Source organism: Gallinula chloropus (assembly GCF_964237585.1).
Source record: "Gallinula chloropus genome assembly, chromosome: 3".
In the NCBI taxonomy this organism is placed as follows: domain Eukaryota; kingdom Metazoa; phylum Chordata; class Aves; order Gruiformes; family Rallidae; genus Gallinula; species Gallinula chloropus.
This window is the reverse complement of record NC_140087.1, coordinates 63,983,465-64,007,593: the sequence shown is the minus strand read 5'-3', so window position 1 is coordinate 64,007,593 and position 24,129 is coordinate 63,983,465. Positions and strand designations below refer to the sequence as shown.

At 40.7% G+C, this 24,129-nt stretch overlaps 1 protein-coding gene across 1 annotated transcript in view; it reads right to left on the bottom strand.

Moving 5' to 3' along the window:
- Positions 1 to 11,017: 11,017 nt before the first annotated feature.
- The window catches only part of TGFB2 (transforming growth factor beta 2), a 59,578-nt gene continuing 46,466 nt past the window's right edge, over positions 11,018 to 24,129 (bottom strand). Inside the window, exons 3-7 of the mRNA XM_084262096.1 lie at positions 17,235 to 17,367; positions 17,021 to 17,131; positions 14,546 to 14,720; positions 13,841 to 13,994; positions 11,018 to 11,979 (exon numbers count right to left, since the gene is read on the bottom strand). Coding sequence (XP_084118222.1) covers positions 11,821 to 11,979; positions 13,841 to 13,994; positions 14,546 to 14,720; positions 17,021 to 17,131; positions 17,235 to 17,367 — 732 coding nt within the window. The 3' untranslated portion in view covers positions 11,018 to 11,820. The remainder of the gene's footprint in view (positions 11,980 to 13,840; positions 13,995 to 14,545; positions 14,721 to 17,020; positions 17,132 to 17,234; positions 17,368 to 24,129) is intronic.

The following is a 24,129-nucleotide window of genomic DNA, read 5'->3' as shown; positions in this document are numbered from 1 at the left end:
TTGGTTTTTAGAAAATGCTGAATTCCAGTCTCCTGAACTGCACAGCCATTATGTGACTTGAAGACAGACACTCCACATACCTGTTTGCTTTGTTAAATCTTGCTCTTTAGACCTAGAGTTTTATGAAACTGTCCGTTGCCATGCTAAGAACCCTTGACTATTGGTATTATAAGGAGTGATCAAACAATCCTTCTTTAGCCACTCAAAGCTTGTGTAGACTACATTCTACTTTTTACCATTATCACGACACTTTTGACTGAGAAACAACAGGATGTTTCCCTTATGCAACTAAACGAATGTCCTGGAAAGGAAAATTTAGGTACTCCACCAGCAGGCAGGCTAAATCCAGCAGCTTTAGAAGCACTTTCATTCCCTCACAGTCTCTGAGCCTATCTGTAATACCTTATGCTTCCATTTTGTGAGGTTTCTTGCAAAACATATTAGCCTCAATGAGAAATCTTCAATTCCCACGGAGAATTCCATTTCAAAATGATGCTCCGTGCTAGTAAGTAATATTTTTCCTGGGCTTCCACATATGGCAATATTTATCTTCAAAGTTTTCCTCTTTGGCTCATAGGCTGGTTTGTAAACCAGATGGTCTTGTGTGGCCTAATTGTAAGATGATTTGTTGTGTGATTCAGTAGCATTGTTTATTTGTACAGTGGTTTGATGGAATTTGTAAACTGCATAATATTGTTTTACTGTGTTTTCTTTTATGAAAGAGCCACATCTTGCTCTGGCATTTGTGGCGGCTATTATAATTAAATGTAGTTCTCAGGATACTTTGATCTCTGCTTGCCGCATTAAACTAGTAACATAAAAATACAGTATTTCTCATTTAAGCAGGGAACTGGTGCTGGATTTGAAGGCTCAGAGAATGCACCAAATTGCATCTTTAAAAAAAACCCAGAAATACAATAATCAAACAAATAAGATGTTGATTGAATGATGGTAATTAATGGATTTCCAACAATGTCAACAATTTACTCGGAGCTAATTTTTTGCCTCCCTGCTAACAAGCCTCTTTCATATGGTTTCTTCAGAGATGTCTTCTTTGCTTTTTTGAGACAAGAATAGTTTTGCCCCACTTGATTGTTGCATATGGTCACTTGTATTCATGTAAGTATTCCTTAGCTGTGAATATACTTAGGCTGCCAAGTCTATAAAAAGATCTAAGTGCTTTCTGGCCTTCCCACTCAGTTTCCATCATGAAAGGTGCCTTCAGCGGTCTTTTTGATTTCTGGTAGTCGGACTTGTGGCAGGCAGAATTCTGACTGGGAATCCAAGAAATACTTCAGAGAGCAGGGCTCCAAGTTTGGGAGATTGTGAGGCTTTGTTCACTTTGAGGAACCCAGCTTCAAGCCATCCCAATTTACTCAGTCATGTATGTGTCTCCTAGCTATCAGTGATCTCTAGGGCAATCCGATGGACACAGTTCAATGTCATACTTCTTCTTCAAGAGAATAATACAAGAAAATCAACACCATGCAACTCAAGGCATTGACATAGCCAAACCTCAGATGACAGGCTGAATAAGGAAGGAACAGGTTTGTCCTTTAGTCTCTGGAAGCAGTTCCCTTAAAGGCCTGAGCACAATGACAGCACTTTAGTAATGTATCCCACCAGTACCTGGTGATACTATTATAGTATCACCAGGAGTGCTGCCCATAATTCTCCAAAGGCCTCCACCTTTTCTTTGGCAGTAGAAAGTAAAGGCCGTTGTGCCCTCCTTCCCTGTAAGGTGTTTGGAAGAACCAGATGGGAACCAAAAAATAAAAAATTTGTTGGTATGGATTAGGAATTATTGTACAAAGATGCTGAGTATGCAACCTCTAGTAGGTAATTTGCAACAGATATAGAATGAGGCAAAAGAATCAGTCTACTAAACAAATCCTGCAATTATTCAAGCAGGAAATATGGTTACAATGATGATTCACCCAGAAAGTTTGATTGAATTTTGATTGTTATTTGGAAATTTGCTACTCTTCATCCCTTTTTACAAGCACATTTTGTGGCAGATCACTCTTACAAAGATTTCAAAGTAACAGACCGAGATTGAGACAGACACATATGAGTAAGTAACACAAATTCATGATGAAGCTGAAACTAGACTGTGATAAAGCTTCTCCCACACAATGCCTGGCCAGCCTAAGGATGGGTCATCAGGTTTTTTAGTGCCTTAACAGAGGTAGTCACTGCTCTTGCACTTTCCTGGGCAGGTCTTTGTTTGGTATAAAACCTTCTTATTCTGGTTGCTTGTTTCTGAAGATGCAGCTTACAGTTGTTGTTCTTTGTGGTCATTTTTTGCTGAATGAGATTCCTTCACGCTTAGATTTTCTCTTAGGTCAGGCAGTGGCTGAACATCAAGATGTGTCTGAACACAGTTTGTATTGTGCTGAGATCTATCTTATCTCAAAGGGACATCATAGTTCTCTTGTCAGGTTGCCACTACTTGGCAGTGTTTAAAAGCCCAGCTGAAAGTGAGAAGCACAACTAAAAATTCCTTTAAGAGGCGTCTGTCTTCCCTTCCCATTCGCTGGTGGACAGTATTGGCACTGAGGTGCTTCACCCCGTTATCATGAACAGGAGGGAACCAGGCTCTTTCCAGAGGGGTTTCTCATTGCACTTTCAAAAGTGCAACAGTTCATGCTACAAGTATTTTTTTTCTTAATTTCTGTAGAGCATATTGTCAAACAGTTTATATGATTAGCAATTTCTTTTTCCTCAGATTTTTTTTTTCTCAACAAGAACCTGAAAACCTGGCTTTTTCATTGTTGGTTTTTAAATACCAAAGAAAGAAGATGACAACTGTTTCACTTGGAAGAATTTTTCATGGATGCCAGAGGCATGGGAGAGAGGCTGTTTCTCTGAAGAGAGCATATTCTCAACCGAAAAGCTGCAAGGAGCAAAATTTCACTAAGTGCTCCATCCCAGTTATCCTGCAGATTGAAGTAGATGTTACCATGTTAATTCAACATAGCTCATGCTTTCAAGCATTTTTTTTTTTTTTTACAGTAGGAACACTGGAAACTTGCTTCCATGTTTGAAATGAAAACTGATGTACCAGTCTAACTCTATGACCCAAACAACCTCGAGAGTGTGTGCGTGAATTCTTTTCTCGAGCTGAGCTATGAGTGCACAGCATTTCTGACTGGAGAGTGAAAGGCAAATACACTTACCTGCTCTCTCAGAAGTCAAAGGTATCTCAACAAAGTCTGATAAAACTTCTCAGATAAATTTATCCCTGGGCTGAATTACAACATCAAAAGTTCAGCCTGAAAATGGTTTGAGAAAGCTACAAGCAACTGAAAAAGATAACTTCCTCTGGCTATAGCCGTGTCATATACCCATGCAATAAGTACAGCACAAGAATTGAATCCAGCATTAGAGAATGTTATTTTCAGTACTGTTGAATGAGATAAAGATGACAGCAACACCTTGCAAAATATACCAAATTAAGCAATAATAAGATCTTCAGAAAATCATCATATTCTTAAGTTTTGTAGATTCCAAATATAATATTAGAAAGTCTACAGATGCTTTCATGCAGTCTACTGTCCATGCTCAAACATTTTGCAAATACACATGATTTGTGCAAAGCCACCAGTAAAATGGCAAGCTGAGCCCAACCGTCCTTAGCCACGTGACTTCAAAGCCTGCTTTGTCCTCTTTGGAAATAGTTGTGTTGGAGTAAAGGTAATGTAAGAGAGCTGGGAATAAGACCGGTCAGTTTAACTCAGTTGCCTCCAAAAGCCATTTCCTGCATCCAACAACACAAGTTACAAAACCAACCTGCTATGGCCAGAGTAATCCAGAAGTGAAACAGTCTCTGAAATTTCCTTTCTCCCCCCTGAGAGTAAGACTGCTAAGACTGCAACAAGTGAAGCTGTCCAGAAACAGCAAAGATACTTAACAAATAGAGGGAGAGGCTTATGAATACAGAAAAAACCCATTATACAAATATCACAGTCCAATATAAATTTGAAAGAGGTCTTTAAATTTATATGCACCACTTTAATCTATGTATCCACAGACATGGGTCATGCATGAATCGATTCCTTCCTGTCTTGCAATATGTGTTATTGATTCCAGGGGTGTAGATGGGGTTTTCATTTCTGCAGCCTGTGACACCGATTTTGGCACTTACACATCCATCGGCTTCTGAGGATAGATTTCTCCCAGCATGAGTCACTGGATGCCTCCTACACTGCTTACAAGGGGGGAGGAGGTCTGATCAGCAAGATAGTTGCTTGAATGAGTCCGTCAATGTCTTGTGGAAACCAAGACACTATCTTTCTGCATTATTTACATGGATGGCCCCCTGTTGAGAGTGTGTTCCAGGTCCTGCTTTGTGCCCATCCCGCAGAGCACCGGGCATGTTACAGTACTGCTTTAAGGGACCTGGCACTAGAGAAACCCAGGGGTTTCATGCTTGAGGTCTCTTCCCCAGTCCTTGGGATACTCACTGACATTTCAACTACCTGATAGACACTGTCTATTACCACAAAGCAGTGGAGGAACTTTTAATAATAAAATAAGAGGTAGAATTGAGGAGAACAGTTAGGGGTGCTTAGCTATAGGAAAAATTAGTTAAGGTCTTGTTAACAGCTCATTTAAATTAAGTCTCCTGACCGATAATAGTCTCAAAATGCACTGGTGACTTTCCGTTCTTCCTAGGTAAATCCCTACGTCCCTAAAGACACCCCTATTCCAAGGCAAAGGATGAGAAATGGCAACAGTCCTCTGTGCTATGCAAGCACAGCCAAGTCCAAAGCAAAAAGTACAACAAAACCCAGTCCAGTTTTCCTGCAGCTTTATGTAGGGCCTATACTTTATGCTGACAAGAACCTTCTGTTGTGTTCATCTTTCCTGCTCCGCTTTCTGTGACCCGACTTTGTGTACACCAATTGGCTGTATTTGACACTCGAGATCTGCAGTGACTCACCTCCTGGGTTATCCATCATAGCTGGATGTCAATGTGAAAAAAATAAAGTCAGCTCCTATTCTTATTTACAGTCTTTTGGCTTTTTTGTAATTGAATGTTTCATAGAAGCAGCAGAGGAAACAATATATTTCAGAATATCTCCAAATCCAGCTTTCCCTCCTAAATGTTCACAAATTGATCCAGACCACCTCTTTGAGAACAGGTTACGCACTGCAGAGGAATGCATAACTTGTCCATGAACTGCTGCATATTTTGTCCTTTGTATTTACATTTTTCCAAAGGAAAAAAAAAGAAAAACAGATTTTTCTGGATAAAGATGTTTTCTGCTTTTGATGGATGAAATTAGTCTGCATATCCTTGGAGACTGCCAACAAGTTTACACTAGGAATTGGAATGAAGCCATCAATTTGTTTCACATGGGTTCCATCAGATGGTAAAATCCCCATCACTTAGTTCCATAATGCTGGTCTTTTAATCGCTGAAGAGTAAGGTGACCTACAGTGTGGTGTCCCACTACTGTTTCTCTGGGAACCACCTTGATGTGTGGGGACACTTTGTCCGTGACTGCCATTATACGAACGGCAATTCAATGTGTATATCTTTGTGCTCAGGAAAAGAAATACAAGACTGTTCTGTGACACTTGCATCTGGCATGCACAGAGCTATTCAAGTACAAGAAGTTCTGGCATCTTAAGCTAAAAGCTTTACACATACCAGCAGTGAATTTGGTGATTAAAGTTTGGTTACAAATCATCTTCAGGGATTGGACCTAACAGGGTTTTCTGAAAGTGTTTTAGGTTTGAACACAACACCAGAACCCCAAGCATGTAATTTTCAACTTTGGTTAAGTGTAGACTCACATGCTAACGTTTTGGTTTGACCCATCTCTAATTAGCTGGATGAAATAGTCTGTAAGAGCTGCTTTTGAGCCTCATGACGTACTTCACTGAATAGAAGCAGACTTTGGTCCCATTTGCCATTTGTATCTTCCTTGTCCCCTTTCTTGTGGCAAATGCTTCTGGTATGAGGTGCGTGGATCTTTTAATTGGGACCTGCCTACAGTGTGTGCAAACAGTGTCAGAGATCAGTGACTGCTGACCCTTCCTCCATTCCTGCCTTCATCTTGGTTTGGCACTAAAATACCCCATTCAAAGGAAATATTTGTTTCTTGGACCACCGTATGTTTTAAGAAAGGTTTATACCCCAGGGGTTCTTTATTAGATTCCAGCAGGTTACTTCATTAAACGAGCCTATCAAATTTGATTGGAAGTTCTCATCAGCTTTCTGTTCCATTTAATTTTATTTTTATACAGATGAAGAAATTACTGTTACACCCATACCCACTGACAAGCCAACTACATTACTTCACATCTACTTTATAACCACATATAATTACATAACCTCTCAGTTTATTTTCTTCCAGAACTCATGGCTCCTCATAGAATCAGCTCCGTCTGATCTAAGAGGCAGATTTTGGCCTAAAAAATGGTTTTCAAGACATTTACATGGTTTGGGTTTTTCTCTATATTGAATATTCCACATTTATTAACCACAATTTGATTCAAGCAGAGCAGCAAAGGCTTCACTGATACAGCCTGGAGAGGCTGTGTTACTGAAAGGAAAAGGCAAGCCCAGCATCAAAATATTCTGTGTAAATCTCATTATCGTGGGAGAGCTTCCATCTTTTCAGCCCCACACTATAAAATCTCTCTTAGCACACTGTGTTCCCTATGTTGTGTTCTTCTTTACTTATAGGCACCACAGCTGCTTTCTCACCTAAAATTTCCAATCAGTATCCCTCCTCAAACCCTCCTGTTCTTCACTGATTTCAGAAATTCGGCAAAGTGTTCTCACCTCGCTGTGTGAGGGCTACCTTGGGTAAGGATGGGGCTGGCAGATCACACTCACGTCAAAACACATAGCTGGGTAACTAAAAACAGAACAAAAATCAGTATCTGGCAGATTTTGCAGGACCACAGTTTTATGCTCGTATAAACTCACTGAAATCCACTACAACAGATCACTGTACGGCTGGAGCATAACTGTGGTGAAATGGCCCCAAAGAGAGTTTTAAACGCTCATCCGAAATTGCATTCTTAAACACATATTCACAGACCACAGGGTCCATTTGTTATACTGTATCACAACAACACTAAACAATCCAGCATAAACATATTCTTTCATTCACGCCAAGAGATGCTATGCACCCCTTATATCCCAGAGAAGGCACCAGAAAAGACAGATGTTCATCCCTCGTTGTCATCAGTCCCTGGGAGCTCTGGAAGCTGTTTCATATATGATTTTAGCAGCATTAAAAGTAATGATTCCATGTTGCAGCCCTTTGGTTTTATTTATTTCAGTGCTGGAGCGACAGAAAGCCTGATAAAGACAAGGTGTGATACTAGATACTTGCCTAGATAATCCAATTACATATTGCAGAGTGCATGGGGAGAGACATAGAACAAACTAGGGAATCATATTTTCTGTCAAAAAACCCCAAACCACCCCCATGTGGCTACATGGCTGCTGCTGAAAAACTGAAACAGCTGAGGCAGTTGAGCACTAGTGTTTCTTGTGCACTTTTAGCCAATGACAAGAAGCAATTGAGTTGGACGACTGTTTGTAGATTCATGGGGGTGGGCAAGGGTTCTGTGGGGTCTCTAGCCCAAGTACTGCTCAGAGCTGTGCAATGGGTGCAGGCTCCCCAGAACCCTGCCCAGCCTGTTTTGAACATCTCCAAGGATGGAGATGTCATGTCATCGCTGGGCAACCTGTTCCACAGCTTGACCACCTTCACTGTAAAAGTATTTTCCTTTTCATGAAGCCAAAATCTGCCATGTTCCAACTTGTGTCTGTTGCCTCTCTTCCACTACCCAATCTCATCCCATCACAGACTGTTTTGTACGATGTACAAAACCAAATTTCACTAAGCATTACTGCAGGACATAATGGCATAGGACAATGTACAGGCATCATGAAGCAGACTGCTTTCTCACCTTTCCGCATCACTACAGAAATGAGGAAGAAACTACTTTGAGATCATCTACCAGAGGAAAGCCGCCAAAACCAGTGCCTGCAATAACCAGGGCATGGTTCTGGTAAGGGACCAGACATGGTGGGGCTGCTGGTTAACTCCACATCTGCCCAGGGACCTGCCCTGCACACACACAGGACAGAACTGCTTCTCTGAGCAGTCAACCAGACGCCACTTTTTGCCTCGACATAGACCAAGATGCTGCAGTGGCTGAAGGGAAAGCAATCCTCAGAGCAGACATGATTCACCCTCAGCCTAGATGGTTGGTCTTCACCTCAGCCTGCACTGGACCACATCAGGGTCACACACATTAAAATCACACACCTAATCAGGCTTTGCAGGGATTAAGCTAAGCCAGATCTGAGGAATTATCTATGCCAGAAGAACACTGCCATACGAAAGCAACACCAGCATATAATTGAAATAATTTATTTACCACTAGAGCACCACAAAAACAGACATACAATGTGTTAAAATACAGAGTAATCGATCATCAAAGTACAACACAGCTGTCCTTTAAGTTCCTTTTTTCTTTTTTTCTTCTCCTTTAAACCATGCCAACCATACAATTGTACTGATGCTAACACATAAAAAACGCTGTCCTACACCACCCATCTAAGTGCTAAGGTTTTCCCCTCAGCCCCAGTCCATCCCTTGGGTCTGATCTTTCAAGGTGCTGAACGTTTCCCACTAGTTCTCAGGGACTTTGCTCAGACAGTGGCAATTACCTCGGCGTGCTAAGGCCTCTGGTGAAAAGTACTTGAGCTGCTGCAGACCCATCTTAATGTGAATCGAAGGGCATTTACATCAGACCAGAGTGTTGCTTTGGACTCATATTACCCCATGTGGGTAAAGGGGGATTTCACCTATGAGTTCTGCACATTGTAGGATCAGGCCTAACATCCTTGGTAATTAAAGGGAAATACATGCCTAATAAACAAAACTAAATTGTAGGAGCTTTATAATAAAGTATTTCAAATACTATCAGTGCATTTTGAGGAAAAAACAGTTTAAAAAAAAAGTATTTGATCTTGGGGTTAATACTTACAGAAATAAGGCTTTATACTTAAATTTAGAGAAAAACTCCAAACCCAAACTGAAATGTTCAGCTGCGTCCAGCGCATAGTGAGTATAGTTGGACAACTATGCTATTTCCTATTCCACTTTTTCAAAATTTCCAAACCGTTTTTGAGCTGCATTCCCATAGCAGAGAACTGCATACATGTTTTTACATCTTTTCAAATGTGTTCATCCTTGTCTCCTTTCCTGTCCAACAAAAATACAGTTCTCATACTGAACCTGATAAAACTAATTTTGCTGCCGTATACAACAAAATCCAGAGTATTTACTACCCTGAGGAGTTTCACTGAGTTCAGTGCATCTTCTCACTGGAGTAAGTCTGGCTCAAGCAAGTGTTAGCAGGACAGATTTTTCACTTGTTTATCTCAACTCACTAAGTAAATCCAAAGTCTAACATACCTCCTCCATTGCATGGGTCAACGGGTGAGATTAGGCCATCTGCAGGGCTACGTTTCCGTCTAGGCATTAATAAGCACAGGCTCTACCCAAGTCCCGAGGAGCTGCGTGTGCCAGCCGCTGCGGTACTTCGGTTTTGCACCAAGTGTTCTGCTGAAGCCAAAGAATTGCACTTCTCACAACCAGAGCCGACAACATCAAGCTCAGGAGCGACCTCCCAACACCGCTCGGGCCAACAACAGAAAATGCCCTCCTCATCCAAGCAGCATGTTTCTAACGCGGTTGTCCAGCTTCACCATGCAAAACCATTCATCGTGTGAAATGAACTGAACTGAATGTGCCTTCTTGATCACTTTTTGCTAATTTAGGCTGGGGCTTTTTTTAAATGAAGAGTATGACGTTGGTTTGTTTTTGGTTTTTTTTTTTACTCCCTCTACAATATTTGAAGATGTGTAACAACAACAACAACAATAACAATAAAAATCCTAGGAACCCCCTGTTCCTTTTTCTTTTTTTTTTTTAAAGAAGCTTTAATGTGAACTCCCATTGAAAAAAAGAAAAATTGGCAAACTCACAAAAATCAAGGGGCTGATCCTGCTAATCCTTACACACGCCCCAGTAGCCTGAAGGGGCATGCCATGTCGCTGCAGAAGTCAAAGCCAAACTTCTGTTACCTGTGGTAGGAGCGGGACTGGTCCCACAGATTAACTGTGGGAGCAAGTCCCTGCTGAGTGTGAGGCCGAGGACACGGCCTCTGACGGCACAGCCATCCCGCTCATGCCCCACTTCAGGGCATCGCCGCAGCAGACGCTTCCTACCATCCTCCTGCCCACTGGCGAATGTCATTCCCTGCAAGGGTTTGCCTCCCATCAGCCAGGCTGGGACATCACGTCTTGCAACACCTTGCTCCCTGCCCATCTGTTCAAATGTCTAGAGCCCGAAGGGTATAAAGAGGCCTAGGAATCGCATCACGGTTCAGGTGTTATAAATGGGGACGAGTGAGGAGGGAGGGGAGGAGGGGGAGAGAGATCGCTTTCATCCATCCTTTTTATAAAACAGAAAAACAAATGGAGTCAGGTAGCTTATGTCATAATGATGAACAATATACAAAGCACATGTATAGCAATTATTATAAAACATGTATTTGTAGTGCAAGTCAAAATATAGGGACTCTACTCATACTGGCCAGCTAGAGGGAAACACATGATTCTGAGTGATCAAAAAGAGCCCCAAATTCAAATTCAAACTCATGAGAGCTGACAGTATTACAGAGTACAAAAATATGGTGAAAATTTACACATTACACATAAAGTACTTAATTTTTTAATAGTTTACAAATAGAGATCTACAGATATGTTTCCAATTAAGCTGGCTTTTACTACCCACCTACTGTAATACTCTAGGTATGGTTACATATACCAAAAGAACAAAAAAATCCCATAGCATAGCTATACAGCAACATATTAAGGTCTGAAGATTAGACCAGTATATGTTAAATATTTCACTGGTTTACTAGACTGACATTTTAGATCATTTACAGTAAAAAAAAAAATCTTATAGACTTGTCTTTGAGACTGAAACAGAGTGTCCTTTATTAGTAAATTATTCAGTATTTAAAACAAGGGTTTGAGACCTTACAAGAAGCCTCTAGGCAGCTCGCATGAGAAATAAGGTATTTTAAAGGCAGAGTTTCTCAATAACGTAATAATTGATAATCAAGCTAAACTAACCATTACTTTTCTGATTCTTTTGAGCTTGTGTTCCGTTAGGCGTCACATGTATTTCTGGCAGCTTATTTGGTCTCCACTTTGTCCACATTGTCTGGTTTTCTTTTTTCCAATGGTGATATGGCAATGTTCATTTGATAGTTTTTACACACAAATAAATAATGCACTGTTTACTCTACAGCTAAGAGGAATGGGTAGGATGCCTACTGCGTAACAATACAGAGAGATCAAGTAAGGCACGGGACAGATACAGCAACTCCACTTCATGGGATTTTCCTGTTTTTTTCCTTTCACATAGTAACACTAACAAATTTCTTCCAGTGTTTATTTTCAAAAGGTTTTTTTTTTCTTTAACTTTGCTTCTTGTCTATCTCACACTATGTGTAGGTGAAAAGTAGGATAAAGGCCTTCAATGTTTTGCTTCAGTTGCCAGTTTAAAAAAACAAAAAACAAAACTTTCAAACAGTTCAGACTAGTACCGCTTTTTTTCTTTTTTTTTTTCCTTTTAACACTGATGAAGCTGGGTTTTCATATTTCTTTCTTTTCTTCTCGCTCTCTCTTTTTTCCTTGTTGGATTTATTTTGGTTTGTTGTTTTTTTTTTTTAAATACACACATCATGCTGCTTCAGGGGTATCCTTTAGCTGCACTTGCAGGACTTTACGATCATGTTGGACAGCTGCTCGATTTTGGGTGTTTTGCCAATGTAGTAGAGGATGGTGAGGGGTTCCAAATCCTGGGACACACAGCATGGAGAGGCAGAAGCTTCTGGATTTATGGTGTTATACAAGCTGAGCACCTAGAAGGAGAAAGGGAAAAAAGAGAGATTACGTCAGCTACCTCTGCCTTCCTGCCACTGCAGAGCAAATCCCTTTCTGCATCACCTCCTCTCACAGTGCCTGAAGGAAAGCCCAGTGAAAGCAGCACAAGGGTTCCTGGATTTTAAGATTTTTTTTTTATGCTTCTCCAGTTCAATCTCGTGTCACAGTCTGTCTGAGTTTCCTAAGGTTTTATCCATACAATCTTAAACCTCAAAACCAGGTACACGCCTGGAGCCTGCCTTGAAAATGCAGCTCTTTGAATCAATAGGCACACTGTATTGATATGGAGAGAAACAGAAAGGGTTTTATCAGTGTATTCAGACTGTTATTTGCTGTTACAGGATTTTGGCTTTACAGGTGCACCAAAGGGAGAAGAGAGCCCTTCAGTGCATAAGCACACCCCTGCTTTTCCTCTCTGGCTGTTTTACTAAGCCCATGAATGCCACCCAGCAAGCATGAGGACTCAAGCTGCAGCTACTCCTGTTGGGCACCAGTTGCAGTGAAGTTAGCAGCGCTGGTGCTTTACATCATGTTGGATTCACACATGTGGTTCTCTGCAAGGGAAGTACGTAGGGTTACCCGCTGATGATGCATAGGTATTTCTGAGGATGCCATCAATGCGTTAGCCAAACACCAAGTGACCTTTTCCTAGAACTTCAACACAACATTTGCAGCGTAGAGAGACAAAAGATCTCTTCAGGACAGCAACACTAACTACATTATTAAGCAACTTCTGATTCCTTGGGCAACTATCCAAACCACATATTTGTGACCATGACAGCTATTCTTCCTCTTTCCTCTAAAAACAAGTGCTGCTCCAAAATGTGTACACTGCTAGTCCACACCAGCATACGTACCTTATTTATACCTCTGCATGCTGACATGGCTAATAGTGCTAATGACACAGCCAGTGACAGCTACAAAGGATATCTCCACCTGGGTCTGTAAGTTCAGGAAGAACACACTATCATGGCTTTACAGACCAGAGGGAAAGCAAGCTGGCCCTTGAACATGAAGAGTTCTCCCTGTTGGCTGATGCTGATCTAGTATTTTAAGGGAGGTTTGAAAAAAGGGAGGTATCATGGACCTGAGGGAGAAATTCTTACTTTATGACAACAGCGATGCAAATGACTGCCTCTTGCATTTACTGTCTAGACATCCTTACTGGCAGTTGAGAGAAATAAGCACTTCACAGCAGAATACCATTCATCCTTAGGCAGTTGGCTAAAAAACCCCATCTAATCCCTAAAATAAAAAATGCCATCTCAGAACAAGTACAGGTTCTTCAGCAACCCAGGTGCAAGGTTCTTCCTTTGCATATAGATTTTCCAAGTAAGAGAATGAATACATCTTTTGAAGTAAAAGAGGCATATCTACCAGTAGGTTTACATGACATTCAGCACGGCAGCAGAACAGCAACAAGAAATGAAAAATGACAGGTCACAAAACGAGTGATAACCAGGTAGTGTAACTCAGCCCTTTCGTTGCTCTGAAGTGACTCCCTCAGTGCCTTTGCTTACCTAACTCATCGTGCCACCTTCAACTCATGCTCTATAAAGAAAAGCCCCTTCCCAGGCACCCTCCAAAAGTTACACCAAGCTCACACTCACAAAAAGTCCATCCATATGATGCATCAATGAACACATTAAAAAAAAAATATCTCTGTGCCAATACATTCCTACTGCTTCAACGCTAGCTTGAGGCCATGTGCAAGTCCCTCTCTAGGGCCACATTTCATCGTCCTTAGTTATTAAGATAAAAAATACAAGCTTTGGGAGCTGGTGCTGCTGCCAGTCCTACAAACATATTTCACCCTGCAATTATAAAATCATGACTTACTCTGCTGTGCTGAGTATCTGAGCTCCATAAATATGGGCAGGCTCCTGCACAGAAATTAGCATGATATCCTTTAGGCTCATGAATCCACTTCCAGCCAAGATCCCTCTTGAAGTCAATATAAAGTGGACGCAAACAGCAATTATCCTGCACGTTCCTGGGAAATTAAATATAAACACAATGGTCATAACAGAGATGACACAGGCAATAAAAACAATCCAGTCTCTTGCTCCCTGAAGGATACTTTACACACAGGTAAGTCCAAGTCCCAAAAAATCACAGCCTAATCATATCAAGAGTAGATTATACTGTAACTGGTATCAGATGCTTAGGCATGGCAGGACTTTTTAATGGTTGCCCTGGAGGGGCCCAGTAAGTATTTTTCTCCAGGTCCTACTGAGTGGAGTGGCCTCTCTAGTAGGTGAGCACAGCGGAGGTGAAAATTACAGGGCTGATGGGTCTGGGGAATCATCCCAGAAGGAAATCAGCCCTTGCTTTCTAAGGCCACAACATTCTCCATCAGCCACTGCCTCTGCAGGACTGGAGACCACTAGGCAGATCCCTGCTCCACACAGACCCTGTGGGTCTGTGACTGAGGGTCCATGCTCTGCATAAATGCCAACCATAAAGAAACATGATAAGCAACTGCATTACATCTTACAGGCTGGTACCACTATGTAAGGATACTGAATATGGATGCATAGTTACCTAAAACAATAGGCAGCATCTAGAGCACGCTTCTTCCGCCGACTGGGCTGTTGTGACTCAAGTCTGTAGGAGGGTAATAACATTAGCAGAAGATGTGGGGTCTTCCCACTGTATTTTTTCCTATTGGACTTTAAAGCTTTCACATCACCACTGGAATATGTGTAGTCATCAATACCTTCAAAAAATACATTTTGGTGATAAACATTGTGTTGCTTTTTCTTCACAAATTAAATAAACCATCTCTTTAAAAAAAATCTCTTAGAAACTGGGCAATGATGGTGTCAACTGAGCATGTATACTGGAGAAGTGGGGGCAAATTTAACCCAAGATCCCTAAGATATTCACAGTTCTTCACATTATCCATTGTATCAGCCCTCCCACATTCACAGCCTTTTAATGGCATTTCAGTACATTTACCAGAACTGTTGAGAGGAAGAACAGAAAAGATTACTTCAGCTACTGCATCTGCATGCCTAGCTTCAAATGCCCCAAGCAGCAATGCTTTTGCCACTTCACTTACAGCAGTATTCCCTTCTTTTAACAGCTATGACTTTTTAAAACCTTGTAACACCAATCAATAAAATTGCTCTGGATACTTCATCTGCATTTCCCACTGCTTACTTCTATCCTATTAACTTTCTCTGTCACATTTACCTCTTTCTAATGGTGTCAAATTGTCTGTCTCCCATTGCCGGTTTATTTCAATCAACTGATTTTCCCCAGAAAGTTAGTTATTCTAGTCCCTTTTTTTGTATGGGCATGGCAAGGACACTGATCAAAGTATTTCTTCTCAAAGTGGCAATCAATGGTCTCATATCTTGTAACTGCCTTGCTAGCTTCTTATGGGAACAGAACAGGCAGAAGACTCAAGGTATGAGCCTTTCCTAGGAGTCCAAGCAGCTCATGTTATGCTTGTTGCTAAGACCCTTTTGAAAATTAACCTCCTGAACCAAATAACACCACTTACAGAGAAGACATGCTTTTCTTTTTGCAGTATTTGCAATTACAGCAACCAAGGATCATGCCAACAGTTTCTTAAATACACGCAATGGCTTTAATCATATGTACAGTACATTTATTTACTTAGAGAAAAAATTCCAACACGGTGAAACAATGTTTAGAAAAACTTAATATTAAAGAGGGAATACAGCCAAGTCCTTGGAAAACAAGTGAATCAAATCATGATATACTTTAATAAATGATAACTGCATAAACAGAATTTGGGTTGGTTCTAATATTGCCACAGTTTTATATGTACTGGCAGATGATAACTATAGCATGTTCAATTAAATAACATTTCCCCTTTTGAAACTGAAACTTGAATGGCTTAAAAACACAAGGGAGCTTATGAGACCTTGATACATTTACTCCATATTACCTTGTCTGCTGTCCATCAGAAGCACATATATCCATGACCCTAACTACACATTATTGTCTATTTTTTAATGCTCACTCAAGCCAATCTTTAAGTTATAACCAAGCTGTTGGCATTAAAAATTGTCTCTGTAACTGATAGAGATATCAGATATAGAGACAAACCATGTTATCTAACGTAGTCCTGAGAATCTTTGACTGCTTGGAAGTAGGAGCACACAGACAGGCACAGCATTTCTGTTTCTTCAACCCAGAGTGCAGAGTGCACTGACCTGTAGGACATTTATACAAGTCAGGCACCTATTGTTCAGCTCTTCCCAAAGCAGCTGGTGTCACTGCTCAGAGTAATTTTGAAGTATTACTAATATGACTAGAAAAAGGGGCGGGGGGTGGGGGGGAAGCAGCTGGAGATAGCCTAGTGTGCCTCAGGAGCTGGAAATACATGCGCAGGTACTTTCAAAGACCCTCTATACTCAATGAGAACAAAGGAAAATGCTTCTGTAAGCAAACCACCCAACTGCTGCCTTAATTATACTTTGGAAATTTGCCACAGCAATTACTGTTTAACACTCAGAAAACAGACCATGCTCATACACATACCTACTGCAAGCAGCTTATATGTGAGCCAAACACCATCCTAATTTTACTTTCCAGCAGCAGCCTTCAGCACTAAGCCTTCAGCTGCTGAACTGTTACAGTGCTATGATGGACAGCATTCAAAGGGTTTATTTTGAAAACATTCAGCAAATTTTCTCATGACTATCCAACAGTGGATGGTCTACTGTGCAACAGTCATCTCTACATCCAGATTTGTATGTATATGCAGTGTGCCTGCTGCAAATTGTAACACAGGCACTTAAGGACACAGAAGCTGTGTGCATGGAATGAGACAGCTTCCGGTTTTTAGAACAGGTCAGCCGATACAGCTTTATCCTTGTGCCTTCAACACCATTTCCTACCAGCTGAGAATCAAGATTCCCAAATAAGCAAGTTTTCTATCAGCTGAATACCATTTTAGAGACATGTTAACAGACCTTCGTTTCTTTCCTTAATTACTAAGCATCACAACATTTTAAAAAGTTGGGTTTTTTCTTTTATTACCTGCAAATCTTGCTTCAAGCTCCTCACTTTTATTTGGGATGATATAATTATTGGAAGGCACAAAGGTACAGCATGGACAATGCAAGCTTATCTTAAATCCAAGGTTCCTGTCTGCAAAACATAAAAGTAAACGGAGTTGTTTTTTACACATGGAAGAGCCCTGGAATACTGATGAGATAATGCAGGGGTAGTTGGGGCAAAGAGCACTTGTCACCTCTGTGATGAAGCCACTCATGTACAGCCTCAGTGACATCAAAAGACAACCATTCTCCTTCAGCTCTTGTTTTAACTACTTTGCTGTCAATGTAGCGCTGTCCTGGAGATGATAATTCTTTTGATTTTAGAACCTGCAAGAAACAACAAATACAAATGCCCACAGGTTAGCATTTACCTGTTGTTTTGTTTGGGGTTTTTTTTAAATGGACCTCCAACATTATAAAATAGCAGAAGAAACTACTGCAGTTCAAACCTCTACGCAGTACATGTACATTCAGGCACATTTTCAGAGATCATTTTCTTAGGGTGTGCAGGGAGAGGAAGGTAATATAAAAACAACCTAATAAAATCAGCTTATGCTCCCAAGCAAAACATGCCATCACATATTCCTTCCTGAGAGAAATCACACAGAGAAAAGCTCACACAGATGACAACATGCTCTGTGATACGAGCGGTCAAGACATCATAGTAACTGGAACGTCAAAAGAGGCTGTTTTACCTACTTCAGTAATACACTGGTAGGATGTAATATCTAAAGCCTGCACAATGGGGTCTGTACGCCGAAGATAGCGTATTGCTCACCCGTAACTAATCTGTATGGTATTGCCTTATTTATGCTTCCACCCTCCCCTCTGATGTCAGGTACTACTCATGTGTTAAACAGAAAAAACTTACTGTCCATGCAGGTGAACTGGGGGAATGCAGAGACAGCCTGGTGTGAATTATGGCCACACACGGATTTGTGCAACAGGAGATGCTGCTGCCATCCAAATTTTGATGCCAGCTGTATTTGTGTCAAACATTTCAGCAAAGCTTGTGGCTGAGCATGCAATAAAAAAATACCTGTACAAAAAGACCCAGCCCCTCCCTTTCAAGACACAGCACTGCACACTGTGCTTTTCAAGAGCCCACGGTTTTCCTCCTATCAAAACAATTCAGCGAGTGCTTTCCCACATACAACCACAGCCTGCTAGTATTAGCCTAACTCTCTATGATGAAAACAACTGGACTTTTGGCTGCTAACAGGTTTCTGGTTTCCCAGTTATTACTATGTTGATAGTTTTGCGATGCAGGAAGTCGGAATGCCACGCAACATTAAGCTGACTGCAATCAAGATACCACATGATAGCATCAGTTCGTAACTTTTGGCATGCCAGCTGTGTGACTTCGTGTATCGTTTTGGTTTCTTCCTCTCTTTAGCTGTCCATCTCCAAATGAATAATTGACAATGTCTCATTGTTTCCTCCTATTTTCTCAGCCCAGACCAACCTGACATCTAGCAAATACTGCTAGAATAAAACAATGGTGAAACTGAGTAATACATGTAAAGAAAAATATTTCAAAAGAGGTGTGAAATTATGTCATCACGATAAAATTAGGCTTTTCATAATTAAACAGAAAAGCAGGTCTGAAAAGGCCAGATTCTGTCCAACAGGGAGAGTCTCCCTATTTATTTCAAGGGAGTGTTAGATCTCTCAACATTTTTCTTACAAGAAGAGCAATACGACAAGCTCTTTGCCTACTTTCTGGGCACTTTAGCAAGAAGACATGAGAAGACACGAGAAAATTACTAAGTGCTCCTAGTAGGCGATGCTGCGTTGTCCAGTAGATACTGAGGCCATTCAAACACTGAACATTGGGACTCCTTTTTATGAGGCAGCCTTCAAACGAAGTGTTTGAACAACTGTTTACAGTGAGTCTGGCAGCAGCAAGGGGACTACCATTGCTCAGAAGTGCCAGAGGGATGACAGAATCAGTAATCAATGCTGGGAAAGTCCCAGAGAAGTACAAATACAACTTTGCCTTCCCTTTGGTCTTTATCAGGTCAGCTCAAGTGTTTCTGAGGATGTAATGCAGCTGTCATTCTGCAAAGATGTGTTGGGGCGAGGGTGTGTGTGTAAGACAAATGGGACACAAAAACTTGGCTCATTTTGTCTTTTTTTCTGCACAGTCATATCTTTCCAAAGCCTCCAGAAACTGCATACCTCAGTTTTGGCAGTGATGTAAGTATCTAAAATTAAGTAAAGTGCCAAAAGCAATCTCCTGATGTTAACTATAATTGGTATTAGATACATTCTGAAGACTCAGCTGTGCTTTGGTATCCAAAATAAAATGTTGTTATCCCAATCCCATTGCTACCAAAAGACAAAGTTGTGAGCTGGCAGTGTGTACCTGACACAAAAGGCATTTGTAAGAGTACAGGAAATCATCACAAATATTAAATGGTACAAAAAACATCCAACCTTACCTACAAACTGAATGACAATAAAGTGTTTGCATGTTTCAGAATTGAATGACACTGTGGGACAGGATGGATGCTGTAGATTAAAATAGCTGGTATATTATCCATACTACGTCATGTACAGTATCTGAAAGTAAGGCTTCTCTCCCTGTTGTTTATGATACATGTTCAGAAAGAATGAGCTAAAAAATCACAAACTAAGAATGGCATAATTGCCACGGTTGACACCATGGGTTAAACAGGCACTAGAAGTTCTTAAGCAAAAGGCTGTTAAGGATGATGAGTGCCATACTCAGTGAAATTAGCACATATGCTTCAATCTTCTTCTCCTGGACTAAATATCTTTATAGTGCTAGGGTGATGCATGATCCTGTAAGCTAGAATGATCTTCTAGACTTATCTTTTCTATTTTTGTCTCCTTTTTCTGTTACATTGCTGCAAGTAGTAAAAGCTAATGGGTGCTAAAATCCTAGACCAGATCCTCAGAGTTTATTTTCCCCCACAAAATAACCTTCACTTCTTTTCCTACACTGCATTCTATGTTTCCATCCACACTGAAGCACCTGCCCTCTAGATGGTGGTAAACAAAGTGGCCTCTTAGTAGGAACCTAGCAGAAAATTTTACAGCTATGATATAGTCTTCAAGTGATTCCTCTGGAAAAGTTTTCTCTGCCATTTTCACCCTTTGGTCTGCTTCTTTGCATTACGTTTCTGGTCTTACCTTCCTCATCAGCAACACTCATTTTTTCTTCCAATAAACTCTCAAACCAGTATTTCCATTGAAAAACTTATCCTCCAGTATTTCCAATACTTTCTTCCTACTAGATCAACTAGTTCAATTGCAAGAAATGCCTTTACTGTGCCTTGCAGCTCTTGTGCTTGAAAGCTTGTATATTTCCAATTACACCGATTGGTCTTAGAAGGGATCCTACCTTTACTATAAACATTGCCTTGCCTCTAAAGATCCCCTTGCCTTGACTATAAACACTGCCTTACCTTGACGCTTAGCTCATTGCAACCACATCAAACACTGTTATCAGCAATGCTGCTGCGCAACTTGTACCTGCAGGAGCTAAATGAAGGACTATAAAGTAGGCCTTTGTGCAAAACAGTTTTCAGTGCACTGAAATATGAACAGGAGACAAGGGGGAAAAAACCCCAACACAAGAGAGAATGATGACTATTTTAAACTTCCCCTTTAATCCTTTCTCATTTCCTTCTGGCCCCCTGTTCAAACACTCCGTCTTAAAGTAGCAGAAAGAGTTTAATATTTCTATGGGTCATGATGTGGATGGCGAAGGTTTTCAGCACGGGGAAGCACTCTGCATCACCACCTGCATCCAGAGATGACAAACTCAATCACTTGGATGAGGAGGAAAGAGTTTCCACACACATAACCTCGGTCCCCTTACCTACAAGCAGCCCATTTAAACACCTGCATCCACAAGGAGCTGATGCTGCACAACAATTGCATTTGTTCCATGCAAAGCTTCACACATGCCTGAGAGCTCAAAATAAACAAAATCAAAATTCAGGTTGCGTAAAATCTCTGCATTCATATGTATATGGTCCTGTTATGTGAGGATGAGATGAATAGGCAGCGGTGTTACCAAAAGGTTACCCACCAGACCTATAGCCCAGTATGCAGAGTAATTTTCATTCAGCAGCAATGCTCTAAATTCTAAGAACAATTTGCTTTCGTCTACCTTCTTTCTGTACAGGTTTCCTCTCTTTTACAGGAAATCAAATAAATAGCCAAAATGCTTGTTAATCTCTTCTTAACAAAGTATCTTGCACACTTACGTCCTTCCTTCCAGTTATCTTTTTCTATGTAGTCTGCTAACCTTCCCTTCATATTTTTTTTTCTATTTTGACCACCTGAGGAAAAAATTATCTTACAAACACCCATGAGGCATCTCTAGATATCACATACATGCAGCTCCTGCCAGCAGACCAAGGCAAAACAAACACATGAATATAGGAATTATGCATTTAACTGCAGGAAAGGGCTCATGAAGCAGCCAGATGCAAACAAAGCATTGCTCTTTGTGCGTTTAGGAAGCCTAGTTGGGGATCTTGGTGATGACAGCACTTACATGCCACCCTCATCAGGTCTGCCAGATTTTTGGTATTTTATAAATCCTGTTGAAATCTGCCCTTCACTGGTTCTGCAAAGGCATTCTTCTCAGTCTTCAGGGGCAGACCTTCTGCTCTGCTGGCAGGGATTCTGTCTGTGCTCCTCTTTGTCTTTTAGAGGAGGCTTGACCATGATGCTGTCTTAGAAGCACATCCCAAGTCACCATGAACAGGGCTTTTAGCAGTGAAAAGCTGCAGTTTTGTCACAAACTGCTTTCTGAAGAATGACAGGCAAGTTTCCAGACAGTACTCATCTCTAAATCACTTCTGCCACCTGCTATGCTTATTTTTCAGATCAACTGGAGAGCATTAACTATAGTTTTTACAACTTTATTATCAAGTAGCTGGAATCTTCATTAAAACCCTGGAGGATGAAACTGTTTATATGCACACGTGTTTATACTCTCAAGTAACTACCGCAGTTCTGAATTTCAAAATAAGGAAAAGGATTGTCTGTATTTTATAAACTGTAAAGTACACTGAGAACACTATGTAATGCATGATACCAAATAAAGCAGAACGCTTGCAAAATTAGCAAAAAAGTGACTTCCTTAAAAAATGGGACATATCAGAAGCTGATACAAGCAGAGCAGCAGTGTTCAGCATCAGTGTAATTATGTTGGTTCAACAACAAACCCAAAAAACTCCAAAACACAAGACTCTTGGGTTTTGCTCAAATTTTCCCTTGCCTACTCCCCTTCTCACATATATAGGCAGCTAAGGTAGTTTATAACTGAATGAACGCACTGAAGTATGTATTCTAGACAATAACACCTGAGAGCAGATGCCAGAAGAGCCTGTCTTCATGACTCATTACACACATAAGAAAAAAATTCACAGAAAGGCGCACTAGTTCTTTCAAGTAACCGCAGCTTCAGAACAGCAACTTGCTTAGTTTATTTCATATTTGATGGTCTAGCTAGATGGTCTAGATGGACTAACTGCATTTAGTCTTCTACAGTTGCCATGATCACACACAAGAAACTGGAAAAATTACAATGAAGCCTGATTTCCAGCGCAACTGTTTTGGCTAATAAATTCATCATCTCCCCAGCAAGCAAACAAATAAACAAAAAGAAGAACATGGTTCAGCAGTGATGATACACAGGCTGATGCATCACTGACATACATCTGCTGCAGTCAAGAAAATCCTAGGCATGCATCAAAGGCCAAACTTAAGCAACAACAAGGGCATTCCATGGCTGGGTTTGAGAATTACGGTCACCGACTGTTAAGGAGTTTTTCTGGTGACTTACAGTTTCTTAAAACAAGTTGATGAATTTTCAAATTATAATAATAAGATCACATGGCCAGTTAAAAACATCTATTCTGTCTGCTGCATTGCCCTGAAACTTGGGATGGGCAATGCTTTCAGCTAGCATGGGTTCTCCAGTCACTGAATAGCAGTAAATATGGCATTATCTTGTAAAAACCTGCTATTAATCTGTTTTTCCTCTCCATTCATTCTGGATTGTCTGATCTCCTCCTTCCAGATGCTGTTGGCTCTCTGATAATTTCCTTCCTTCCCTTCTCCGTCATTTCAGACTCCTGCGATGTTCTTGTGTATTACAACATCTTGGCAGGCTCACTAATCTCTCTCTTACTTATCAGTCATTATCCATGGTTTCCATTGGAACTTCAAGGGCCTTTAAAAATAATGGAAATAACCTGACATGTACTTGTAAGCTCAAAGTAAATAAGCCTGTACAATGAGATTCAGTGGTAAGTGATGTGCTAATGCTGGTTAACATCAGAGCAGAGATAAGTTCAGCTATGCACATCATGGCTAAAACCAGCCATTTAGCATAACCTCTTCTGAACTAGAAGGGGACTCCAGCCTAACCCTCTGCAGTGCAATAACCAGATTCCTATATGCACATGCAGCTGCTTGTGGTTTCCAAATTCTTACATGCTATTCACCGTACTGAAAGATTCACTCTCTGCCTGGTTCCAAATTTCAGGTCTCCTCAGTCAGCTCTCAGGCACTTAATCCAGCCCTTTCTAAAGCTCAAAGTTAAAAAATGACCATGTTAATTCTCAATCCTCTCTCACTCCCTGGTTGAGTTCAAGGTCTTTAATCCTATCCTGGACACAAAGATAAGCCAATCCTTAGTTCTCTTGCAAACCTCTCCAGTTTCTTACTCATATGTGAAAACATATGTTGTAAAGTGCAAAGTCTCTATTTATAGTACCTTTTGCCAGATAACTGGGAATCTACTGGATATCAAAATCTTAGCTGCTTCTTATCATCACTAGTGCAAGAGAATGACAATGTACTTATAAAAAAAATTCTCAGTGTGAATTTTCAAGCTATTCTTGTAACCACTTGGGCAAAAGAGTAATTCAGACTCTGACTTCAGTGTTATGGAGTTAAAAAGGCTTTACAACCCCCCTGCTTATCAATCGAAGTCTTTCCATTGCTTGCAAATGTCTCCCAATCAGGCTCAAACTCAGGGCAGAATCTTTAGAGACTAGTATATGAGATGCAGAGTTCCTGCCAAAATACAAAGGTATG